The sequence below is a fragment of the Maylandia zebra genome, linkage group LG9 (assembly GCF_041146795.1).
Source record: "Maylandia zebra isolate NMK-2024a linkage group LG9, Mzebra_GT3a, whole genome shotgun sequence".
Classification (NCBI taxonomy): domain Eukaryota; kingdom Metazoa; phylum Chordata; class Actinopteri; order Cichliformes; family Cichlidae; genus Maylandia; species Maylandia zebra.
The window spans coordinates 3,501,977-3,525,917 of NC_135175.1; the positions used below are offsets into that span (position 1 = coordinate 3,501,977).

Consider the following 23,941-nt stretch of genomic DNA (forward strand, 5'->3'; position numbering starts at 1 on the left):
ACAGAAACACAAAACACATAAGCTTGGTTGACGCTTGTATTCATCAAAGCAAGAACCACACACGCAGCTCCTGCAGTCATATCAACTGAGCACTAACTTGTACTTTATATTATAGTTATATAAGGCAACACAAACTGATTTATTAAATAAATAGAGGCAGGCAGACAGTGGGCGTGGTGTACCTGGACACTGGGGCAAGTTGCATGCCTTCTCTTGGTGAGAGCTTCCAGAACAGGCTGGTGTCACACACTGTCGATGGCGGGACTTCAGGGCCGGGCTGAGAGCGTCGGTGCAGGTCTTTGTGCAAGGACTCCACGGCGACCAGGGAGAGAACCCAGAGTCCTCCTCTGAGGAGATGGAAACGGAAAGATGATGAAATACAGAGAGGATATTTAAGATAAGAAAAGCCTAAACAGCATGCACAAATACAAGAAAATGGCAACCAAAGGAACAGAGTCAAATGAGTGCACAGAAAAGTGAACCTACCCGGTGTGGCTGGTTCTTCTGTTGGAACAACAGTAGCTGGAGGGGAAAAGCAGCTTTTCATGAATCTGACCTTCATCCCTGAAATACACATATTACACGTGTTCTACAGAATCTCTCCAAAGTACCTGGACAGTCAGGGGCCTGGCAGTAGGTCGTTTCCCTCCGTGGCCCCTGGCAGTCTCTCCCTCCACGGGCCGGGGCGGGCTGTGTGCAACCTCTAGAGCGGGTTTTGAGCCCCAAACCACCGCAGGATAGTGAGCAAGGGCTCCAGGGGCCCCAGGAAGACAAAGCACCGTGTACAGGACAGTGCTCCAGAGAACAGTTCCACCTGCCGTGCACACACTCGCTACGGGGAACAAAAGGGGTAGACTGGTGGTGATTTTCCATATAACAGCAGTTTTACACTGTTTTATACGTATGACACAGTTGGCATCGCTCCCACTGTGTCACAACAACAAATGTTTTCCATTTCTTACTCAGTACAGGATTGTAGCTGCGCACCAGTTCAGGTTGTAGCTGTACACTGTGGTAGATGTTCTCAAAGTGGGACCGGTGGACTGTGGACAGGCCAGTTTGACACTGGAAGTCTTTATTACAGGGCCACAGTGCTGGAATGCATCCATCCTGTGCTTTGGCGTTATCTTTGCTAATAAGAAGAAAGGCCTGCCCTGAAGAATGGGCTGTCTGGATATCAGCAGGTTTGTATAAAACCAGCATCAACTGTTCAGAATTAATGACTCAGTCAGATCTGAATGAGGCCATAAAATTTTGCTCTCAACTCAGTCCATCTCAAATGACAACGGTGTCATTCCTGTGATAACGGCTTTGCAGTGATTTCCATGGATACTTCGACGTGTCCACGGTGCAGCCCACCTCTCCCACTTTGATAGCTGCCCCCACCTGAACGGGATGTCACGACTACTTTGGAAGTAGTTATTTAAAATATGTTTTTTTTTAATTGTAATATTATTCCCAAAGTTCTCTGCTTACCAGGCGCTGCAGTCATGGACAAACGTATCTCCAGACTGGAGCTCCATATCCTCTGAGATGTTATGAAACAGCAGGGATGCGACTGGTGTCACAGAGACGCTCTGCAGAGAGGCCAGCAGCTCTTTATCCACCAGACATGGACACTCCTGAAACACACCAAGCACAAACACCCTCTAAAGAGAAGAAACTGCATCAGTTTGAAATGATCTTCTCAGTGGTGCATCACAGCCTGGTTCATGCTCTTCATTTTCTGTGCTGCACTTTTAAAACGTCACATGTCTACTACTGAAGTTACTCTGAACCCACCGACAAGCAGAGTCCACGGTGCTGGTAGGTGTGCACGGGACAGTGGCAGCCTTCCTCGCAGCCGTCAGCGTAGCATCCCTCCCTGCCGCTGACCTGAGCGCAGCTGAAAGGACAACCTTCTCCTCGTTCACACTCCCTGTACAGCCTGCCAGGAGGGCAGCCCACCTCTGCAGAGCGACATGAAGCCCACGCAGCAACAGCAGTTAAAGACACTAATTAAACAGTCCTCCAACTGGAGCAGTGTAAATATAACTTTGCAGCATGGCTACAAATACTGCACAGGAAGCAGACGCTCACCGAGGCAGACGTGGGTGTTGCAGATCTTGCTCTGACGACCGCTGCACGCTGGAAGGCTGCAGAGACGAGAGCGGTACTGCTGCCCTCCACCGCAGCTGACCGAGCACTCGGACCACTGAGACCACGGCAACCACGGGCCCACTGACTCTGGAGACACAATACAGACAGACATCACACATGTAACAATGCAGATGGTAGTGTAAAAAACCTAGATGAGCCCGTCATGACTACCTGTGCACAGGTGCGTGTTGCAGTCTCTCTGCTGCTCAGCATCACCCAGGCAGCCTCTTCCGCCACTCTGCGGAGACGGATTATCACACAGGCGCCTTCTGAACTTGACTCCACCGCCACATGAAAGAGAGCATTCAGTCCAGGCTCCCCATTGGCTCCAGCCACCGTCGACATGGCAGCCGGGGACAGACTGACACTGCAGAACGCCAGCCTCACACGAGCTGAGATTAGGTCGGGAAAAAACATTATGTGGCATTATTTTTTTGCTATTCGAACATTAAGAGTGAATTAAACCAAAATAAGAATCAGCTGCTTACCAGTTTTTGCAGTCACTGATAATTTTCTCTCCTGGATTTGCAAACAGCCAATCAGATCCACCGGGCCATAGCCACGATGCATTGCTTGAATCTGCACAAAAATAGACCGATCAGAGCAAATGATCACACTGAGTGGAGTAAAATGTTCACAGTCTAACACGCTGATATTTACAAGTTAGCAAAATTAGGATCAAACCATTAGCAGAGCTGTCGTGGTATTTGCAGCGACACTCCTGTCTCACCACACACACTCCGTCCTGCAGCACCGTGTCACCAGGACAACCACAGGTCGCGTTACACTCAGGGGAGTCCAAGCACTCTGTGTCACCATGGAGATCTGAACAGAAGCGAGGACAGGGCTTCCCACAAGGCCATTCTTCCTGGCCTCCACCACAGTCTGAGAACAAGGTTTGAATAGAATTACCATCCACATCGTTTTTTAAAAGTGGAACAGTGTTTATGCAGTTCTACGGTCAAAGTGAATGAAACCCACAGCTATGCTAACCTGAGCAGATGGTGAGATTTTCACTGCAAGGGCGGCTCTGCCTCCCCTCTCCCAGACACGGCAGACCGCCGAATCTAGCAGGAGGACTGTTACACTCTCTGGTCCGAGTTGACGATCCTGTGCATCCATCACACTCTGACCACATGGACCAGGGACTCCACGAGCCATGAACTAAAGACACAGTATGGCAATGAGAAGAAGAAGAGGTACAACTACTCTGATGTAACTGAGAATCTGTAGCTGGAACCAGAAAACCAAAAAGAAAACCGACACAAATTAAAATATTAATATTTGAAAATATTTGAAACGGTCGAGGCTATAAGTAAGAGACAAATGCACAGTGATTAACAACAGTAGCAAAACAAAACTGTAATATCTCAGTGAGAGAGAAAAGTGCAATAACAGTAGGTCATTTTTCAGCATGACACAGAAATCTGTATAAATGCTATAAAATCAAAAATCCTAGCTGACTTCCATCTTGAGTCATTGCATTCACAAGATTTTCAGAAAACGTGACCTCTGACCTCTGACCTTCAGCCCAAAGGCAAGTAGTTTCAGCCACACGCATCCAGAACATTTACAAACTGTGCGAATGTGTCTTTCCATGAGACATTATCATCTCACCTGGACAGAAAGTAACGACAGGGCAGGGCTGCCTGTGGATCTGAACTCCAACCCCACTGTGCAGTTCCTGCTCACCAGAGCACGGCTCTCCTCCGGCCTCTGGCTCAGGACAGCTGCAGCTTCTGTATCGGGTCACCGACTCTGCTCCACAGGTCCTGGAGCAGGGGGTCCACTCTGACCACTCACACCAGCCACCTGACACTAAATTGGATGTAACAACTATCTGTGCTATTTTATACCCACTACAAGACATAGCCATTGTCTACATCGTCCTACATATTAACACTATTAAGATGATCTGACTGAAACTGAAAGCTGGCTTTACTTACCTGGACAAGGGTTTCGAGTACAGTTGAATTTCCCACCTTCGCAGGTGCTAAAGAACAAAGGAACAGAAGGATCTTCAGGTTTCCTTTCTAACTGGTTATCTTTGTGTATCCTAATGTGTTTTACATGTGTTACGTGTGCTTCTTGTGTTTGTATAATTCTGACCAGTTGTTGCATCCATCAATGGCTTCAATGGTGTCTCCAGGTTCCAGTCGTCGTCCGGTGTTAAGGTCCAGGCAGGGACAATCTTCCTTCTCTAAACAGACGGTCCCATTAGCAGACATGACTTTTCCCTCTGTACAGTAGCATCCTGGCTCACAGTGCCACTCACAGTGCTGAGAGAGAGGGGGGGGGGGAATTAGGACTTTTATTAATCCCCAGTAATGAGTGTGAGAATAAGCACATCCACGTCTGACATAAGTCAGAAAAGGGTGGATGTCCACTCTGTGGAACCAGATCAAAGTGGGAGGCTGACAGGTGGATTGGTACCAGTCTGTTAAGGACTTAGTTATCAGTACAATACTGTGGGTAGTGGCTGAAAGGATAAGACTGTAGATACAAGTGGCAGAATGTTTTTTTTCAAAGGCTTAAACAGGAGGAGAACTTTCATGAGGCAGTTCCCACCATGACCCAGGGCATGGTTGATAAATTATTTCACCTCAGCATCACCCTGGAAAACCTGGAGGAGGTGCTGAGGAGAGGGAGGACTGAGCTTGTTTTGATGACACCCTCCAGAACCTGGTTGTGGATAAGAAGCATGAAATACATCGAGTGACAGACAGGAGTCACACTAGTGATACTCACAGTAAGGTCATCACAGGAGCGAGGGCAGGATGGCCCACAGCTGCTGAACACTGTTCCTGGGACCTGGGAACATGGTGCCACTGAAAACACAAGCATACAGGACTTTGGGTTACTTACATAACCCTGGTTCTCAGAGTAGCATGATTGAGATGGCTAATATAGGAAGCATCTCCCTGCGTATTCCTTAGAGGGATGTGTCTCATGCACGACCACGCTGGGCTGATCCAATCACACTTGAGTTTGCATTACTTCACAGTTATTATTTAAGATAAGCACCTCGTCGCCCTTTGACCCAACAAGGTGGGCTGTGAGACATCTCACTCTGAGAACACACGACTTAAAGTTCTCCTAGAGAAACACTTTTGTGTTTATGATGAAGCCTTAGTATGGTAAGATGCTTCAAGGACAACAGATCCTTGTGTTGTAGTTTCTTGGTCTGACCAAATTAGAATTAGCCAGCGGTCTAAATACGTAGGTAAACAAATGCCTTGCTATGACCACTTTGGTGCAACGTACAAAAGCTCTGAGGGCTCAGAGGCGGGCCGCCAAAGGACGTGACACACGCTCTGAAAATCAAACCTCCTCCTGAATTTGTATCTTCTGAGATATTTACTCCACCAAAAGAGCTAACATAGGGCAAAGTCAAAAGTGGGAGGAGGTTATCATGTGCAACACACTTAGGAATGTAGCATGTGGGCTGATGAATGGGGACCATGCAGCTTTTTCACCTGTGGGAACGAAGGAGATTGCCAGGGTAGCATCTTCTTTCTGACCTGCTGACCGACAGGCTACAAGAACTGTCCCAGTGGAGCTGCTGTAGAGTTCGGTCATTCCATGGCCAGCCCACCCTCCCCTCCTGGCCTGGTGGGCTTACGGGGGCTGGCCGGGGCTTGATTTGTTTGGGAATTTTGAACTAAATACATATTCTATCTATGCTGGGAACAGGTGCTGGTGCACACCAGGAACCGTTCATTGTTAGGCTCGGCAGCCTCAGCGTAGAGGATGAAGATTTCTCTGGGGTCTGACCTCATTGTCATCCTCATCCAGTGCCCACATAAACCAACGCCTTCAATCGTGAGCTGGGCATGTTCTAGCCTTAGGCAACACAAGTAAACCTGGTGTGTGTTTCTACTCAGTATATCTCAGGAGGACTGTCTGTGTTAGCTTGTATGCTAACTACAGCAAAGAAGATGTCGGCTGATGTGCATAATCGTAAAAAGAAACCATCTCAGCGTACAGCTAAGTGGTAGAATACCACGGTGCATGGCGAAGACTCAAGGTCAGGATGAAGCCAAGTAACAATGACAGACAAGTTAGCGTTAGCACTCATATCTATGGACAGCTATAATAGCTAGCCTATATTGCAGGTCAAGATATGCTTGAAGCACAAAGAGGCGTTTGAACAATGCCTGCGTCGCAGCCACTTAATGGTACGTGGCTCTGCCCGACATGGTCGTTGCGATCAGCAGACAGGCCAATCCCATAGTGAGCCACTGAGGAATGACAACCCTCAGTAATACAGAATCTACCGCGCTGTACTCAGTGTAGTTAGCAGACAGCACATGCTAGTAATACAAACGCACCTGGACAGTGCTCGGTGTTACAGGATGTGACTTTACTTCCCAGCCCCTCACAGTAATTCCCCTCCCCCTCTGGACTGGGACTGTCACAATTTCTCCTTCTGCTTCGGACCCCCCCACCACAAGACTTGGTACACTCCGTCCAATGACTCCACTGACCCCAGCCACCATCACCTGGAAAAAGCCAACGCATCACATTAAAAAACATGAAGAGAGCAAATAAAGGTTAGTAAGCTGAGCAGATCAACATAAATACAAGAACCCCTTCAAAACTTTAAAGTGGCAGTGTGGACACTTTACTGTGAGTTTACTGCATCCTACTGTACGACAGGGAGGCGTCACTTTCCTAGTAACTGATTCAAAGCCAGACAAATGAAACTTCACGTTTGCTCAGACTATTAGTCAATGCACAGGGACAGAAAAGTAACCCACGGTCACACGGGGCGATGATGCAGACTTGGTCCTCATGGTGAGGGCCCGTACAAGGCAGGCCACTGCCAGAGGGCCGGGGGCTGGAGCAGAACCGGTACCGAGACTGAAGGCCTGCTCCACAAGACACCGAACAATGACCCCAGGGAGTCCATGCTGACCACTGGCCATCAACTGTTTGGTTTGTGCGGTAAAATCAGGCAAAATCAGTGTAAATCACGTTATAAAAGACGAAAGACATCATCGCACTGTAAATACATACCATTGCAGCTAAAACGGGAACAGGTCACCAGCCTTCCTCCTTCACAGGTACTGAAATATTTGACACACATTTGTGTTTAATCCACTTTATATCTCCACAGTTTGTCACGGCTCATATATCTGCTGAAGCAAGCCAGCTTTACTTACCAGTTACTGCAGTCTAAGGGCACGGTGTCTCCCGGGTTGTACTGCTCTCCGCCTACATCACAGCGACAGTCAGACTCGCTCACACACACACCGTCCTGGGAACGTAGGAGCCCGTGAGCAAAGAGGTCGTACCCAAACCATCTGTTTATGTGTGTGTGTATTCCTGTCACCCATTCACCTGCTGGACAGTCCCTTGTGGACACCGGCATCCCGGAGTACAGTTCCTGCTGAGATCCAATGTGAGGTCCATGCACGACACTGCTCCCATCATACACTGCATCCACTCCTGGCCCGGAGGACACTTCTTCCCTTCATCTAGCACAGCAACAGAGTCAGAGAAAAGACCAGTAAAAACCCCTACAGCATAACCAAAAACACCAGTTTGAAGGGATGAAAAGTGGGCGAAACGGTGAGCGTATGAATTAGAATGTAACTGTCATAATATCTGAGTTTTAACACAACAGCCATGGAAATTCAACCCATGAGCGATGTGACTCAGGGCTCTGTTACCAAACTGTATCAGCACCAACAGATAAAAGGAAACGCCATACAGTGCCACGACACAGTATTTAGCCCTTTCTGATGTCTCAGATGTTGCATATTTGTGACAAATAATTCAGAACGATTTTAAAGTTAGGCAAAGATCTCCTGAGTAAATACGAAACGGACGCCTTGGCAGCTGGGTTTGGATGGCTCTGAAATAATCATTTAAATACTGCATTTTCTATTTCCTCTGGTATGTCCAATACTGAATGAAATTTAAACATTTAAGTGTCACAAATATGCAAAAAATTAAGAAATGAAGAAGAGGTTAAATGCTTTTGCACTGTGTGCCATGCTGCCATACTAGACATAAGTTACAATAAAGTTTAAACAAGTCATCAGATTGTAGCAACTCAAATCACACGAGTCACAAACTCGAGAAACACCTGCAAGTGACTCGTGCTAACTCTGTGGGTTTGTTGTGGGAAGTGGACCTCGCTCGGTTCTTGTGAGAAGTAGCTGCAGAAAGGTGAACGATGTCAGCAGTAGTGACTTCTGCTTGTGAATAAACAAAGACCAAACAAAGTGTGCAAATAGGCTGAGACTGTAGGATTGTAGCTACTCAGAGTGAGTCTAACCATGACTGTGTGATGTAATGGAAAGAGCGTCCTGAGCAGCTGCATCACTGTCTGTATGGTAAATGCACTGTATCGGATCTCAAGGGAGAGTGAGAACAGCTGAGAAGATCACCGGAGCCTCTCTTCCTCCATCACAGACACTTGTTGCAGCCGCTGCATCCACACAGACACCAGCGTTGTGTTATTATTATGATGTAGGCTGTTCCTGTGTTACCACAAGGCTGCAGGTTGCAGGTGCTGAACTGCTGCGTGGTGCCGTGAATCCGTATGGGTCCGCGGGTTCGAGTCCTGTATCCTCCTCCACACGTCACTGAACACTCTGACCATGGACTCCACGGCTCCTTTAAACCTTCAGACGAATCACAGCTTAAAGTTTTTCATCTTAAAAGGTTTCATTTCAGTTTTTTTTTCAAATTTTAGAACATATACATTATTGGTCAAAAGTTTCAGAACACCACAATTTTTCCAGCTTTTTATTGAAAATGATGCAGTTTGATGTCTGATTGCACTGTGAAATGAAAGCATGGATCCTGCATGTTGATCCATCAGTCAATGATACCTTCTTCCAGTCTTCAGTAGTCCAGTGGCAGTGTTTCATGGCCCAGGCAAGCCTCTTTGTCTTATTCTGACGTCTGGCTTTCTTGCTGCAACTCGTCCTGTCAAACCTGCAGCTCAAAGTCTTCTCTTTCTTACTACGACCACTATTAAGCTGCTTGAAACTTGTCCTCTGGCTCACTCGTGTCTTTGTCTGCAGATCTCTTCCTGTCAGCTTCTGAGCCTTTGATGCTGAAGGAAACTGGACTCACTGACATCTTGACTTTCTTTGCAGTCTCTCTGTAGCACAGACCTGCATTTATAAGTGTTATGTTGGTCTGTCTCTCTTCCATTGTTAATCACCGTTTTCTTACCATTTCTGTAGCAACACTCTACTTTCTGCAGTACAATACTGTTCAGCTGATGCTGCTCAGCTTTCAAGGCCTGCTCAGCCTCCACTGCTGCAGAGCAGCTTTAAACTGTTAACCATGCTGTGTTCCCTGAAAAAGGCCTCTTTGTATAATTTTAACTTGTATGTTATTTTCCAGTTTTGGGTAACCTTACCTTTTTCTTTTACCTCTGGCAGTTCAACACTTACCTTTGTAGCATTTCAAGCTGTTCATTGGACTTGGATGACTTGAATTGTAATGAATAACTGAAAAATCGGGCTGTTCTAAACCTTTTGACCACTAGTGTATATTTTCTTCTAATTCAGTCGTTCTCACCGAAGCAGGGCTCAATGCTGCAGGTATCAATCCCAACCCTGTCTCCTTTGCAGGGACGACCACCGAACGCAGGAGGAGGATCGGTTCCTGAACGATACCTCCTCCTCACACCAACGTCACACGTCCGGCTGCAGGCACTCCACTGTGTCCAGCTGCTCCAGCCACAGTCCACTGAGAAACACAGACGCACACACGAGAGACGACAAAGGAAAATAAAGTGGCAGACACAAACCATTAAGCAAGAAAACACAGAGACAGAGGGAGACAGCAACAGCACGTTTCTTTTTCACTCACCGGGGCAGGGAGCTGTCCCACACTGCATTTCTCCATCGGTGCATGTGCTGTTTGACACACAGTGTAAGGACAAGTGATTTCACACATAGATTACTGTATTTATGGAAGGTTAGAGCTACAGTTTGATCTTCCTCTTTAATGCGATGCACGAGTAAAGAGAGGTACCAGTTATTACAGGCATCAACAGGCAGGGTGGCGCCAGCTGGGTACATCTCCCCCTGGTGGTAACACGGGCACTGTGCCAGGGGCACGCAGCTGCTGTTGAGCAGGTAGAAGCCTGGGGCGCAGTAGCAGCCGTCGTAACAGGTGGTGGCACACTGTACCTCTGTGGAGGTCATGTCCAAGCACACCCGTGGACACGCGCCCCCTTGAGCCTCGCACTCTCGTACCGTCATATACGTCATGCCCTCTGGACACACGCCTGCGAGGACAGGAGTGCAACAAGACTTGTACGTGATATTCAGCGGACGGGGTGGCGAAACGTAACAGGGACAAACACGGTACCTGAGCAGGGCTGAGAGTTGCAGTCGCGTGTCTGAATGTGAGGCCCAGAACAGCTTTTACCTCCATGCTGTGGTGTGGGGGAATTACACAACCGCTCTCTTGTCTGGACACCAGAGTCACACCTGGACGAACACTGAGACCAGGCCGACCAGGCTGACCAGCCACCGGGCACTAGAAGAACACATCAGCTTTACGGCCTTTCATTTTTCTCTTTTTCCAGGAATGATGCCATCTATCCTGTCTTTGTGTGTCTACATGTGTCATACCCGGGCAGTGCTCAGTGTTGCACGGCTCCTGCTCCTCCCTGTCTCCATCGCAGGCGGGCTGCGTGTGGTTAAACGGCGTGCAGCTGCGGAATCGTCGCCTCACCCCCACATCATCTACGTGGTTGAAACACGTTTTACTGCACTCTGACCAGCCGGTCCACTTACTCCATGTCCCACCTGGTAGCGCTGCACAACAAGAGGAGGGAAAGTAATGTAATGGACTCATTCAGTGCTTTCCACTGCACCTGAGTAGAGGTCACTTTCTATCACAGCCACACTATGATGGATGCATCACAGAGCAGCCTGGGGTTACTAAGTTGCCCAAGGACATTTGCATGCAGACTGGAGCAGCCAGGGATTAAAAGCATCAACTTTCCAATTAGTAGATGACCTGCACTCCCTCCTGAGCTGCAGGATTACATCACCTTTAGCATTGTGTTGCTCAAACTTTGTACATGTAGCACAGAACAGATTTACACACGTGTGGACAGAACAGCGATGCTTGATTTGAACTCGTCTAACTTACACAAGAACAACTTAAACTTCTGTGCAAAAGAAATTTGAGCTCTTAGCTGTATTCTCTCATAAAAACCCAAAACACAACAATAATCACCGTAACATGCTGTGTGTCGGACGTGTCAATAGATCAATATTTATTTCTATTGCACATTTAAAAAGGACAGTGTTCAGCAAAGTGCTTCACACAAGGCAGCAAAGCGGATTACAACAAATAGCAACAAAAACAGTTGTAAACCAGTTACAGTTACAGTGACAGCACAACTGCAGACTGGGAGGAAGTCCAAACTAATTCAAAAGCTGGATGGAACAGGTGAGTTTTTAAGCGTGATTTAAATGATTGAATGGATTCTGACATGCGCACATCGATTGGAAGATGATTCCAGAGTTTAGGTGCAGCAATTGCAAACGCTCGGTGCCTCCTGTCTTTCGTCGGGGCCTTGGTTGCAGTAAGATCAGTTGGTTAGAGGATCTGAGCGCTCTGTTGCGGCCATGCACGTCGAGAAGGTCTGTTAGGTAACTGGGCGCCAAGGTATTTAAAATGTTCAAAGTATACAGAAGGATTTTAAACACGATACGGTATTTAACAGGGAGCCAGTGTAGATTGCCTAGAACTGGGGTGATGTGCTCATGCCTTCTGGTGCCAGTTAAGAGGCGTGCTGTGGCATTTTGAACTAACTGAAAAACGCTGGAGGAGGCCCATGTACAGAGAATTGCAATAGTCTAGTCTAGAAGTAGTAAAGGCTGTGAGTGTAATATACCAGGGAAGCATGTGCTGGAGCAGCTCTGAGCCTCAGACGAGTCTCCTGGACAGGGCTGACCTCTGACTGCTCCTGCTGGAAGAGACCTGAGGACACAGAGCATAATCACTCCTCACAATCTATTTAAAGTATGCGAGGAAACAAACATCCAAACAGTAAGTGATACAGAAATGATAAATTATACATATAAGCATTTACAACCAACAAACTGAACACTGGTAATGTGTTTCACATCAGAAATATACGGTATGATCCCAGAAGCAGGCGGTTAGTGTTACACAGTGTCGAAACATGAAAGGAAGGCTTTTTAATCAGAGGACAGCATCAAGTCAGTTAAACTTGTGGGCCATTGATGTGTCAGGTAAGTAGCAGAGGGGTTGTTGTTTCAGCTGCTTTGCTGTGATAATGAAACCAACAACTCCTCCAAACAGGAGTGGTTTCCCTCCTGATCTGTGTTGACTGATTTTTCAGTGGCTTTGTGCTCAGAGAGGATCAGTGTCACCACCTTCATGAAGTTAGCCTGGAGGTTGACGTCCTTTAGTGGGCCCTGTGCTCACTGCCCAACACTTCGTAACCCGACATAGATCATCAGAATTGGCGCCCTGTGCTTTTCAGCTTCACCTTCTTCATTGTTTGCTGACTGTAACATCGTTCAGCGTGATCAGTTTGGTGGTGGGTCAGTGAACGATATCCACAGAGGGACACACAGACGTCTACATGCTAGCAAACGGCCATTAAGTACCAGGATGCTTGGACCCACTGTTAGTGGATCCTGGGTTCCTCCTGGTGCTCAGCGATGCCCGTCCTCATGAGGCAAGAGTTTGCAGGCAGGTCCTGGGACAGACTGAGCTGCTTTAAAGCATATATTAAACTAAACAAGCTTACCTGTAACGTTGTTGTAGCCCCAGACCACAGGTTACATCACAAGGTGACCATGACGACCAGGCTGACCAGTGACAGGTTGCAACACAGCTGGATCTGTCACATGTCACTTGCCCATCTCTGCACTTACTGTAAGAATAAGCAATTTGATCGAGAATACATAAAGTATTTTTAAACATGAGCTAAAAAGGTTGATTATTAATCAGTTTGTTTGTTGTTGCATTTATAGGTGGCTGAAAATTAGCTGCGGCTAACTGTGTATTGCTGTACACTGTCCCTGTTAAAAATAAATAAAACAATCAGATGTGAGCAATTCCTCACAAACCAGTGCAAACGATGCTGCCAGTGCTGCTCATTATGATTCTCACTATTTTATTACAAACACAAACAAATCCATAATTCAACAGAAACCTGAATTTGGACTGATGTGTTTATTTAGTATCATCTTTTGTTCCAGGCACAAAGAGCTGAGCGTGGGTCTTACCACGTGGTACACTGGTCCCTGGGGACCACCTGTCCCGGATGCAGTGTTTGGCCATCCCAGTGACAGACGCACTGGCTCGAATTCACACATCGTCCCTGTTGAAGGTACAGCCCGTAGGGACAACGACAGCCTGGAGAAAGACATCATTCATGCCTTAATCACTGTGTCAGCTACATTTGGATAAATCTTGCACAATAACACATAATTAATGTTCAGAACCTCTGTGCTCAAAGGCTAGAAGACCACTGAAATTTCTTTGCGCACTGTGCAAAGCCAACGCTGGCCTCGAGTCAAATCTACTGTGCATCCTACCCGAAATGCACTCAGCAGTGCAGTTTCTGTCCAGGCTGAGATGTGAGCAAGTAGGAGGACAGGGATCGACTCTCCCGGCCTGACAGTCTTCCTCTGTTACCACCACCATGCCAAGGACACAACCTGTCATTTAAATAACAGTGCAGACATTTCAAATGCTTTTATTGTTTCAAGCAGGTGATCAGAAGATCCGGTCATTTCAGGCTGGTTGCATCTCAATGACCTGTCTGTATGTCCGTGTCTTTGGTGCAGGGCTGGCTGTTGCAGCTCTGGCTCTGCCTGGTCATCCCCTCGCAGTCCCGTCCACCGTTCTTAGGGGGCGGCGCCGAGCAGGTCCGGTTCCTCTGCCTGACTCCTCCTCCACAGCGGGCGTCACATTCCGACCACTCTGTCCACTCTGACCAGTGACCATTAACTACAACAGGAGAAAGGCTGCCGTTGCATTAACTATTACTGGATAATAGGCAAACACGCGTCTCATTATGGAGGTCGAAGGCAGACCTGGACACGCTTGAGGAAAGCAGGCTCGACTGTCAAATGGATCCCCGCTACAAGCTCCTCCGGGCAGAGCTTCCCTTAACATGTCCCTCTGCCGGAACAAGGAGCCAAGACCACATGACACACTGCAGGCGCTCCACGCTGTCCACGGGGACATGACGCAGTCCACTGGAAGAAAGGAGACCAGAGGGAACCTTAAAAATATTCACTGTTGGGTCACATCACCACTGTAAGGTGCACGTGTGGCCTACCACAGTCTTTTTCATCAGATCCATCTACGCAGTCCTTCTGCAGATCACACCTGCGGTCCAGGTGAACACACTCCCCACTGTCACAGGAGAACTGCTTGGGAGAGCACGGGCTGGGCACCGTGGGCCGCTGCGGAGTCACCGCCGGCCTGGCTGTGGTGCCTGACACAGTCGATAAAAATGAAAAACATTTAGTGAATATGGATGTATAACTCCTCCAACTCTACGTCCACGGTGTTTGTAAAGTTACTCATGCGCACCACAGTGCTGCTCGTCTGACCCGTCCAAACAGTGCCGTATCCCATCGCACACTTGTGCTGAGTCGACACAACCAAACGATCCGCACGCAAACTGGCCCTGCACGCAAATCACTCTGGGTGAGCCGGTATCACGCGGGCTGGTGGTGATCACTGGGGCTGGCAGTCAGTAGAGCACAGAGGTTACAGTCTCTTGTAAAGAGACGCGGTTTTAGCATAAATGCTAACAGCATAGCTTCCAACCTTTTGTGGATCGAAGACCGGGCGTACCGGAGTCGAACCGCGTGCTGAGATGCAGCCCAGGATGACCTGCAGTGACCTCTGAGGTTAAATGTAGTTCAAGTTCAAATTTATTTATATAGATATAAAAACAACAAGTTTTGACCAAAGTACTGTACAATAAAATGGACAAAGCAGAAGACATAAAAGAAAAATAGAACAGTGTTTTAGAAGAGAATAAAAAGAATAATGGTAACAAACTCATGATGAAGCAAAAGCCAGAGAATAAAAATGGGTCTTTAGACGGATTTTAAAAGTATCCAGTGTTGGGCAGGATCTGATATGCAATGGCAATGTTACAGCAAACGCCCGGTCTCCTCTGTGTTCTAGTCTGGACCTTGGGACAACCAAAAGCATTTGGTCTGCAGACCTCAAGGATCTTGGGGGAGAATACGAGGTTAGGAGATCAGCTAGTTCATGCAATGTCTTAAAAACAAGCGTTAAGATCTTAGAGTCAATTCGAAAGCTGAATTTGGAAAAGATTTAATTCTCGATTCCTCTCACTTCTCTCCTACATTACCTGCAGGATCTCATCCACTGCTGCATCATCGGTCACACAGCAGCACATGTAGACTCGCACTTACCAGCAGTTGTGATCTTCTGTGATCGAGTAGGTTCTGTGACTCCTGATGTTGGCACTCCAGGAAGTCCGCCCTGAGACCTGGTGGTATGTAGGCCTGGGGCACCTGTTGTGTGGTCACCATGGATACCTGGTCTCCCTGTAGAGCTGGTCTGGTTTTGCAGACCTGGAAAGCCTCTTGTTGGAGCTGTACCTAAAAACGATGAAGAAAATAAAACCACATGAGCTAAACTGACAATGAGAAATGAGAAAGTGAAAGTGAGCGTGGGTGCAGGAAGGGCCTTCACAGTTTTTTGTTTACTGCTGATTTTTGAAAGCTAAAGAGAGCAGAAAATCAAAGCTGTCCGTACCACAGCCGATCTCATCAGAATGATCCTTGCAGTCTGGTCGACCATCACAGAGCAAAGACACAGAGATGCACTCGTCACTGTGCTGGCAGAAAAACTGACCAGGTTCACAGCGCTGCACTGTCACTTTCCCACCACCAGAGGGAGATGTTGTCACACTGCTGGGGGTCACCAGCTCATCTGCAAAAGCAGAAGAAGAGAAACAGTATAACCTGGTAAGAGAAGGTTGTACAGCCAACATTAGGAATAATTATCATAATTTGGTTTATGCCCTGACCTCCTCGGCAGCCGAGGATCTCCACGCGCAGGTAAAACGTGTGCCTGTACTCTGCAGGCATGATGCGCACGTAGCGAGCTCTGACCAGCCGACCGAGCCAGCGGGTCACGGGGGTCCTGCCCACCATCCGTACCTCAAACACCTGCACAGCAACAGAGAAGACACTTTATTACATATAAAAATATGTAATCATGTTTTACAGTGCTGAAATTATAATTAATGGTACTGTTTAAATGTGTTAAGTATACCTTAGCAGGGCCATCGGGCTTCCCATTCTCAGTAAAGTCTGTGAAAAGGCTGCTGTGCAGGGCAAACGCCAGGCGGTATTTGGTGAGGGAACCCCACATTCGCTCAGTGCCCTGTGTCACCACGCCTGACACCCACATGGGCTCCAAGAAATCCACCTGAAAATACGGCTGAGGGTCTGTAGGTAACGGGCTCCAACCGGGCTCCATCACCTGGCTGTGAGCACAAAAGATGGTATGACACGGAGATGACCTCTCTTTTGTCATCTCCCCTTCCAGCGTTAACAAGAACTTGAAAGTTTACTTAAGACCCAATGTGCTAACACTGAAAGACAGAAGTTTGATCTGTTTCAGGCTTGACAAGCGTCTCACATGTTTGGGACTATATTCAGCCGCCCGGCATCGGCAGGGTTGTTCTCCCGATGGGAGGACGAGGTGAGCTGACCGTAATGGATTCTCCCATCCTCCAGTCCAAGCGGAGAGGAGCAGATACCTGTGATTGTGATAAAACCACGACAGACCCAGTGATGTTTGCATGCTTTGCAGCATCTTTATTAATGGTTGCTGTACACTTAAACACCTCGGCTGCAGCTCACATACCAACAACAACCAATGACAACAGCGCAGCCTTTTACAGTGCCGAGGCGTGATTGCAGATGCTGTGCAGGTGCCTCTATCTCACCTGCAGCAGCATCGCAGGCCCCGCCTCGCCACAGTGATATATGATGATCCTTACAGTCATTCAGCCTTCATAAGAAATGAAGAAAAACAATCACACAGCTGAAAACAAACCTCACCGTGATATCCCGGGCCACCGTCCTGCAGAGACAAGATCAGAGTATGAAGCACTGTTTCTGTTCATGCTGTACGTATTTTAACATCTCAAATCCAAATGCAAATAATGGGACTTAAATGAATGCACTGGCTTACAGCAGGATGTGTGACAGCAGCCATAGATGGAGTCCTCAGCGGGGCAGGCGGGGGTGTGTACGGCCTGCACAGTAGTGATCGTATTGAAGAGGAATTAAAAACAACTGCAATGCTTCTACGTTAAACAAAAAAGATCCGCGTCCTCGTGTCTTACTGGGCTGTAATGTTGTCATGAGGGTGGCATCCACTTTCATCCTCTCCTCTGGGACAGTGGGGATTTCCATCACAACGCTTCCATGCCTCAATGCAGCCCCCTGGTGGGGGGCAGGAGAACTGACCAGCAGGGCAGCTACGTGGACTGGTGGCTGTAGTGGAAGGCTGCGTACCTGCACACAGTGAGTAGTTGTGCTCAGTAAGAATGTCTATGTTTATTCTAAAATATTAAAGAGCAAACTATGAGCTGTGGTGTGGACAGCTCACCACAGTGGGTCTCGTCCGAACTGTCCCCGCAATCATTGACGCCATCGCAGACTACGCCCAGAGGACCTGCTGGCACGCAGCGACCGTTCTCACATTGGAACTCTTTCTCTCTGCAGCCACCTGCTGGGGAGACTGGTGAGGGAGGACTGGGTGATGTTAACCAGCGAGAACCTGGTGATGAAAGTAAAGCCTGCATTTTAGAATCACACACACAAACCCAGTATGTAAGACCAGCATCCTTTCCACCAACCATCGCCACAGCCCATGATCTCAAGGCGAAGATAGATGCCATTCTGGAAGTCATGGGGCAAGAGGCGGACAAACTGAGCCGACACGATCCTGTCCAGTCTGCTCTCCGTCACTCCTCGATCATCGTGATTACCGAGAAAAACCTGGGAGGAGAACAATCACTAAGAAAAATAATAAAGCCTTTAAAGTAAAGCGCTTTGGTTTGCTGCTGCACCTTGGCTCTGGGTGGGGCATCAGTGACCAGCTCCTTGTGAGTGTACCACTGATTTCCATCCCGGCTGAACTGGAGGAAGAAGCTGGACACAAATGTGCCAAACACACCTCCACCCTGGGTCAACACACCTGTAGGATAGCACAGCGACGAAACTAAGTGCACAAAACACTGAAGCAGCATGTACTGCATGTAAACTGTGTGCCTGTTTACCAGTGATGTTGTATGGCTTTAGCAGGTCTATCTGTATGTAGGGACTCTGTGTGTTGCCGGTGTAGCTGTCAGGCCTCCGCTGTGGTAGGTCCTTATACTCCTCTGGTTCTGGACTCCAGCCCTGCAGGAAGAATTTTAAGATAAATAGCTAAATAGCATCATTTGTCATTTATGAGAAGTCTAAGGAAAAAAAGAGGATGATGGTGGACATGCTCAGGGGTCTGATTATGTGTGGAGTACCTGGAGGTCACTGTGAGGGTCCCACGCATGCAGACGAGCTGCATCAGGGGGGTGACCGGCCTGCTGTGAAGAGGCACTGAAACTTGAGGCAGGAAGAGACTGGACACCCAGGGGAGACCAGCATTCCTCTAAACAGGAACAAGGATAAACAAAGTTTGCATGATTTAAAACAGATGCACCTCAGATTATAAAGACTTCACCGACTTGTTCGTGAGATTGTCCAGGTATAACAATGTAAGCTTATAGTTTCCATTAAAGTTTATGGGTTACAACTGTGTAGCAATATATTTCTATACAGTTGAGCCAATGACATGAGCGATAGCAGCAGTGATCATGCAGAAGCAGACACCTGTTTCTGGTGTGATTCAACAAAGCGCTTAGTTTTCCTCTTCATAACACCTGTGCTGTGGGGGATAAATGCTATTTAAGTACTGTCAGGGTTAGAGGCAGGCGATGGCTGCTAGAGCAGTGCCATACTGCAGATTTGGTATGGATGCAATACAGAAAAACAGCGATACCAATAATGATACTGATACTTTTAACTTATAAAGGCATCTTATGTAGGGAAGTGCTCCAGTTTTGTTGACTGAGGCTCGTTACAAAGGTATGTGTCTGCTTGCTAACCAGTGTAGCTTTAGCTGATAACTTAGCATCAATTGCTTCTGACTCCAAAGCAGTAACATGGGAAAAATCTGTCGGCTTAAACGTTTCATTTTTATTTCAGGTCACACATACTGTTGGTACTGAGTTTGCAAAAGCGAACATGTTTGTCTTCTAAGAGGTGTAAATGTCTCATGGGTGCCCTCAGCTGAGCCTCTGGGTGAACTGCAGACCATTTCTGAGCAACATTAATAAAAGTAAACTGGCTCTCCTGGATCGTCTCAGGATCAACCTTTAAATATCTAACAACAGGTAGAGGAAGGCACCTACCTCCAGGAGGAAGAGGGTATGTGGGAATCAGGGGTGTAGTGACCTGTGCTGGCTTGGAGGTCACAGTGACAGGACCAATTGTTGTAAGTATTGTGTCATTTTCACCTAGCAGGTGTAGAATACAAACAGTGGTAAGAGAATATTCATTAACACAAGATTGTCTACCATAAACAAGAGACAGTCGTCTAAGTAATGCAATTTTATTGCTGGCCAGATGTTCACTTACAGGTCCATTCAGCAGATGATGTTTCTACAAGGGTCCCAACTTCATCTTAATGTCATTTTTTTAAGTAATGCATGGCCATTATTTGTTACCAGTCCAATTATAGCACTTACCCAGAATGCAACACTATAAACTAACAAATTGGTTGATTCTGCACAGAGCACTCGTTCACTTTTTAACTCCATATAAATTAAAAAATAAAATCTGTGGGATGATTTTCTGACTCATAAACTGCTGCACCGTCTTCATCACGTTTCTTAAACAGATCTTTAAAAATCATTTTTACAACATTTCTGTGCTGTCGATCGTGTCAGGAGTGACGTTTTTTTTCTAATAAAAAGAAATAAAAATAATGCTCTCTCTCCAAACACCACAAGTGAGATTACGGCGTCTAACATTTATCATTATTAGTCCCTACGTCATCTGACATTTGGATGCTACATTAGTGAGTATGGAGGGCAGTTCCTCGTGTTTAAGTTCAACCACCATTAAAGTGGAAAGAACTTAATCAGCGTAAACAGGAGAACAACTGTTCAGATTTTACCTTGGCAGTAGCAACACCTGTCTCCCTCTCCAGGCACCAGACTTTGGCCCTGCACAAACAAAAAGCATTCATCTCGAGTTGCCACGACGCACAGCTACGTGGAGGCAAGAAAAGGTTGCAGAGGCAGGAGATGACTACAAGTGTTTCCATGGAATAAGATACAAACACACATTTACACACAGTCACATACACAAATGTGCCAATGTCCATTATAGTTCCACAAAACATGGACACAAACTTAAGAAGAACATTGGTTACACTAATCAGTAAAGTCTGTAGACGACACTAAAGTGGCGACAGGTGAACAACATTTAAAACATAACAATAAGACTATTTTTAGTAGCTTTTGCCAACAAAAATGAACAACAGCCACACACATCCTCTCACCTGAGGGCAGCCAGTGGCAGCGTATGGACAGTAGGGGGAGCACTGCACTGTGAGGTTGGGAAGACAGCGGCATAGCTGACACTGGTCTGACCGCCATCTGTCGCCCACTGTGTGGGACTGACCGTGATACTCACACTCCTCACAGGGGGCTGTCTGACACCTGCACGCACACACACAGACACACACGCCGACAGTGGGATTGTAATACAGACACAAAGACAGACATTTTCTTTCAAAGAAACCCAGCAGAGACGTTGGTGGATGGACATCATGATTCGATCATGTTTTTAACCTCAAAGCCAGAGCTGATAGAAAATACTTCCTCACAGCAGGGGAGAAATGCTTGGCACACGGTTGGATTCCCATATATAGGGAGACATTTCCATTCTTGGATCAGGGTGCACAATATTTTAGCTGCTACTTTTATAACGCTCACGACTTGCACCTGTTCCAATGTGGCAGCACATTACAGAGTAACTGACACATTATTCCCACATTAATCATCTTTTCTTACTTGGACATAATCATGAACAGCTGGTGGATTGCTGCACTCTGCCAACACTAAGAAGTGAGCACACTGGACAGAAAAGCAAACACTGGACTTTCATCCTTGACGCCCGTTTTTTGAACTTTGAAAAGATTACATGTATCTAGCTGATTGGTGGATGACCTCATGAGCTACACACGCAGTCTAGTAAACTAAATAAATTTTTTGACTACTTTTTGGGCATTAAGTGGTGATTAGTGCAGTTCAAAACCTCTTCATCAAAATATTTATAATGCTTGATAGCACATCTGCTGAGCTCACGTTGAAGAATGATGAATTCTCACAGAGGCGCACGTCAGACGATTGCAATCCCATGGAGAGTGACCATGTTTGGAAAAGGTCCGAGTGCTGAAAGTCTTGAAAAAGTACACAGTTTCTAACCAATGAAAGCAGGAGGAGACTTACCGGCGAGCCTTCCTGTAAATTCCTCTGCACGTCCTACCATCTCCATGTTTGGGGGGGTTGTTTGGGCTGCGGAAGGACCACTGAACGCTCTGCACACCACACGGCCCCAAGCACTCTCCCCACTCAGACCATGATGACCATCCACAGTGGACTACAAGTGTGACAAAACAGATTCCTCAGACTTCACAGCAGTCTGTGTGTACACGTCAGCTGTGGATTTGACTACAGCGACTCACTGGAGCAGTCAGGGTTGGGCTGACACCTCTGTGGCCTTCCTGTCTCGCACACACAAACCTCACAGTCCACTTTGATCTGCTGGCCCGGCCAGTAGCGCACACCCGCCACCTCACACACACACTCCTCTGGTGACACACACTGCTGTGTGTGGCTCATCACCTGCCCCTCTGGGCACCAGCATCCTGAAAGTATTGATACGTTAGAGCAAAAAAAGCTTGTGACTGAAATCTAAACTGGTGAAGAAGCCACATTTTATTTATCACACAGGACATTCCACACGTGTCCTGACATGCACCGACCTGAGAAGCAGGGTGCGCTGGGATCACAGGTGGACTCACTGCTGATGTGGGCACAGGACAGTGGGCAGGGAGCACAGCTGTGTCTAACCAAGCCTGTGGGACAGCTGGTGTTGTCACATCCATCATTCAGACATGGTTCTACAGTGAGGCACAGAGACAGAGCAGGAAGTCCTACTGTAAGAAAAGCTGTGTAACTAAATGAAAAGTGTCGAAAATTCTCGTATGTTATCTGTTTCGTTATGCAGGTTAAAGTAACGAGGGTAAACACCCTGGTATAAAAAAAGGGAAAGACAAAAATGAATACAGGAAATCTCCTCATTTTAGAACTGGACGTGGTACCGTTTTTCTTTCCTTTTTACCAATTTATCTCTTATTGTCCTTAGCTTTCCCTCATTTACTACCAGTTCATGGCATTTAAGTATTTATAAGTCTGAGCTGACCATGAGTCTTATTGTGAAAGTCTGGACTCTGATTACTTCCTTTCTGGTTTAAATAGCCCAGATTTGGATATAAAGCAACCACCATCATCAGCAATAAAAACAACTTCCATCAACACTCGAGAAGATCTACGTTTTTTATACTTGGAATATTTATTCATATTTATATACGGGATTTTTGGAGTTCCAAAAATATTGATTTTAAATTTTACATTTTACATGTTTGCGAAGCTCTCTGAGAGCACAAGCCATCTCTGGGCAGTAATTACTTTTATAATAAGTAATAAAACCATCGTAAACAAAATACTTGACTTTTGCTCAATAAAACATTCATCTTTACAAACTGCTTACTGGTCTCCATGGACAGATTAGATGGTCCTGGGAGCTGGGAACAGTCCTGTCCTCCATAGAGAGGAGGTGTGCATGCTCTGTTTCTGACCTGAACTCCACCACAACCACTGGAACAGTTTGACCAGCTCCCCCACGGCAGCCATCGACCATCAACTGTAGAGAAGATGGTGAATGGTAAATGGACCGGTTCTTATATAGCGTTTTTCTACTCTATCTGAGCACTCAAAGCACTTTATACAACTAATTCATTCACCCAATCACACCCATTCACACAAGAATGTTTTCTAAGTTGTTAAGTGCTTACTATCTAACATTCATACACATTCACACTCTGATGGATGCATCGGAGAGCATCTTGCCCAAGGATATTTGACATGCAGAGCGGAGGAGCCTGGGATCGAACCACCAACCTTCCGGTTAGTCGCTGAACCAGAACAGAAGACAAGTCAGACTTTTTGACATGTGTGCGTCTGTGACTTTCCTTTATGCTTCTATTTTTGTCGTCAGTTTTTCCTCCAGCCTTCTATGAAAAATAAACCCTCTTGTTCCAAAATTATAGGAATCTCACGTTTCCTGAAAGCATTCCCAAACGTGTGTGTTACAGTTTCTGTGTATGTCCTTACCAGGACAGGTGGTATTGAAACACTCCTGCCTCTGGATGTCCTGACCCCGGCAGTGGTGCAGCGGGTCCCCTGGAGGGCATGATCTCTCCCGGCTCATGAAGCCCGTCCCACAGGTGGTGCTGCAAGGACTCCAAGGGCCCCAGGAGCTCCAGGTTTTACAGCCCTGCTCGTCTGTGGGGTCTCCGAGCGACCCTAATGAGGAGTCTGGGCAGTCTGGAACACCATTACACACCTAAAAACAGAGCAGGCTCACTGTACATG

At 47.0% G+C, this 23,941-nt stretch overlaps 1 protein-coding gene across 1 annotated transcript in view; it reads right to left on the reverse strand.

Annotated features, from left to right (window-relative positions):
- sspo (SCO-spondin) overlaps positions 1-23,941 on the reverse strand; it is a 100,611-nt gene that overhangs the window by 44,457 nt on the left and 32,213 nt on the right. Inside the window, exons 36-90 of the mRNA XM_076887896.1 lie at positions 23,681-23,912; positions 23,058-23,210; positions 22,270-22,407; positions 21,970-22,152; positions 21,734-21,884; positions 20,782-20,941; positions 20,395-20,443; positions 19,628-19,732; positions 18,698-18,825; positions 18,458-18,578; positions 18,248-18,375; positions 18,035-18,176; positions 17,785-17,955; positions 17,519-17,690; positions 17,365-17,428; positions 17,232-17,253; positions 16,807-16,927; positions 16,438-16,651; positions 16,190-16,331; positions 15,916-16,092; positions 15,570-15,758; positions 14,950-15,015; positions 14,710-14,865; positions 14,453-14,611; positions 14,205-14,369; positions 13,927-14,118; positions 13,704-13,826; positions 13,392-13,521; positions 12,911-13,036; positions 12,026-12,111; positions 10,749-10,934; positions 10,483-10,653; positions 10,144-10,399; positions 9,979-10,025; positions 9,685-9,855; positions 8,640-8,774; positions 7,483-7,619; positions 7,305-7,399; positions 7,159-7,208; positions 6,900-7,070; positions 6,471-6,641; positions 4,888-4,967; positions 4,249-4,418; positions 4,086-4,132; positions 3,757-3,957; positions 3,133-3,303; positions 2,824-3,024; positions 2,628-2,718; positions 2,311-2,531; positions 2,080-2,226; positions 1,783-1,949; positions 1,477-1,622; positions 612-832; positions 487-522; positions 183-347 (exon numbers count right to left, since the gene is read on the reverse strand). Coding sequence (XP_076744011.1) covers positions 183-347; positions 487-522; positions 612-832; positions 1,477-1,622; positions 1,783-1,949; positions 2,080-2,226; positions 2,311-2,531; positions 2,628-2,718; positions 2,824-3,024; positions 3,133-3,303; positions 3,757-3,957; positions 4,086-4,132; positions 4,249-4,418; positions 4,888-4,967; positions 6,471-6,641; positions 6,900-7,070; positions 7,159-7,208; positions 7,305-7,399; positions 7,483-7,619; positions 8,640-8,774; positions 9,685-9,855; positions 9,979-10,025; positions 10,144-10,399; positions 10,483-10,653; positions 10,749-10,934; positions 12,026-12,111; positions 12,911-13,036; positions 13,392-13,521; positions 13,704-13,826; positions 13,927-14,118; positions 14,205-14,369; positions 14,453-14,611; positions 14,710-14,865; positions 14,950-15,015; positions 15,570-15,758; positions 15,916-16,092; positions 16,190-16,331; positions 16,438-16,651; positions 16,807-16,927; positions 17,232-17,253; positions 17,365-17,428; positions 17,519-17,690; positions 17,785-17,955; positions 18,035-18,176; positions 18,248-18,375; positions 18,458-18,578; positions 18,698-18,825; positions 19,628-19,732; positions 20,395-20,443; positions 20,782-20,941; positions 21,734-21,884; positions 21,970-22,152; positions 22,270-22,407; positions 23,058-23,210; positions 23,681-23,912 — 7,819 coding nt within the window. The remainder of the gene's footprint in view (positions 1-182; positions 348-486; positions 523-611; positions 833-1,476; positions 1,623-1,782; positions 1,950-2,079; positions 2,227-2,310; positions 2,532-2,627; positions 2,719-2,823; positions 3,025-3,132; positions 3,304-3,756; positions 3,958-4,085; positions 4,133-4,248; positions 4,419-4,887; positions 4,968-6,470; positions 6,642-6,899; positions 7,071-7,158; positions 7,209-7,304; positions 7,400-7,482; positions 7,620-8,639; positions 8,775-9,684; positions 9,856-9,978; positions 10,026-10,143; positions 10,400-10,482; positions 10,654-10,748; positions 10,935-12,025; positions 12,112-12,910; positions 13,037-13,391; positions 13,522-13,703; positions 13,827-13,926; positions 14,119-14,204; positions 14,370-14,452; positions 14,612-14,709; positions 14,866-14,949; positions 15,016-15,569; positions 15,759-15,915; positions 16,093-16,189; positions 16,332-16,437; positions 16,652-16,806; positions 16,928-17,231; positions 17,254-17,364; positions 17,429-17,518; positions 17,691-17,784; positions 17,956-18,034; positions 18,177-18,247; positions 18,376-18,457; positions 18,579-18,697; positions 18,826-19,627; positions 19,733-20,394; positions 20,444-20,781; positions 20,942-21,733; positions 21,885-21,969; positions 22,153-22,269; positions 22,408-23,057; positions 23,211-23,680; positions 23,913-23,941) is intronic.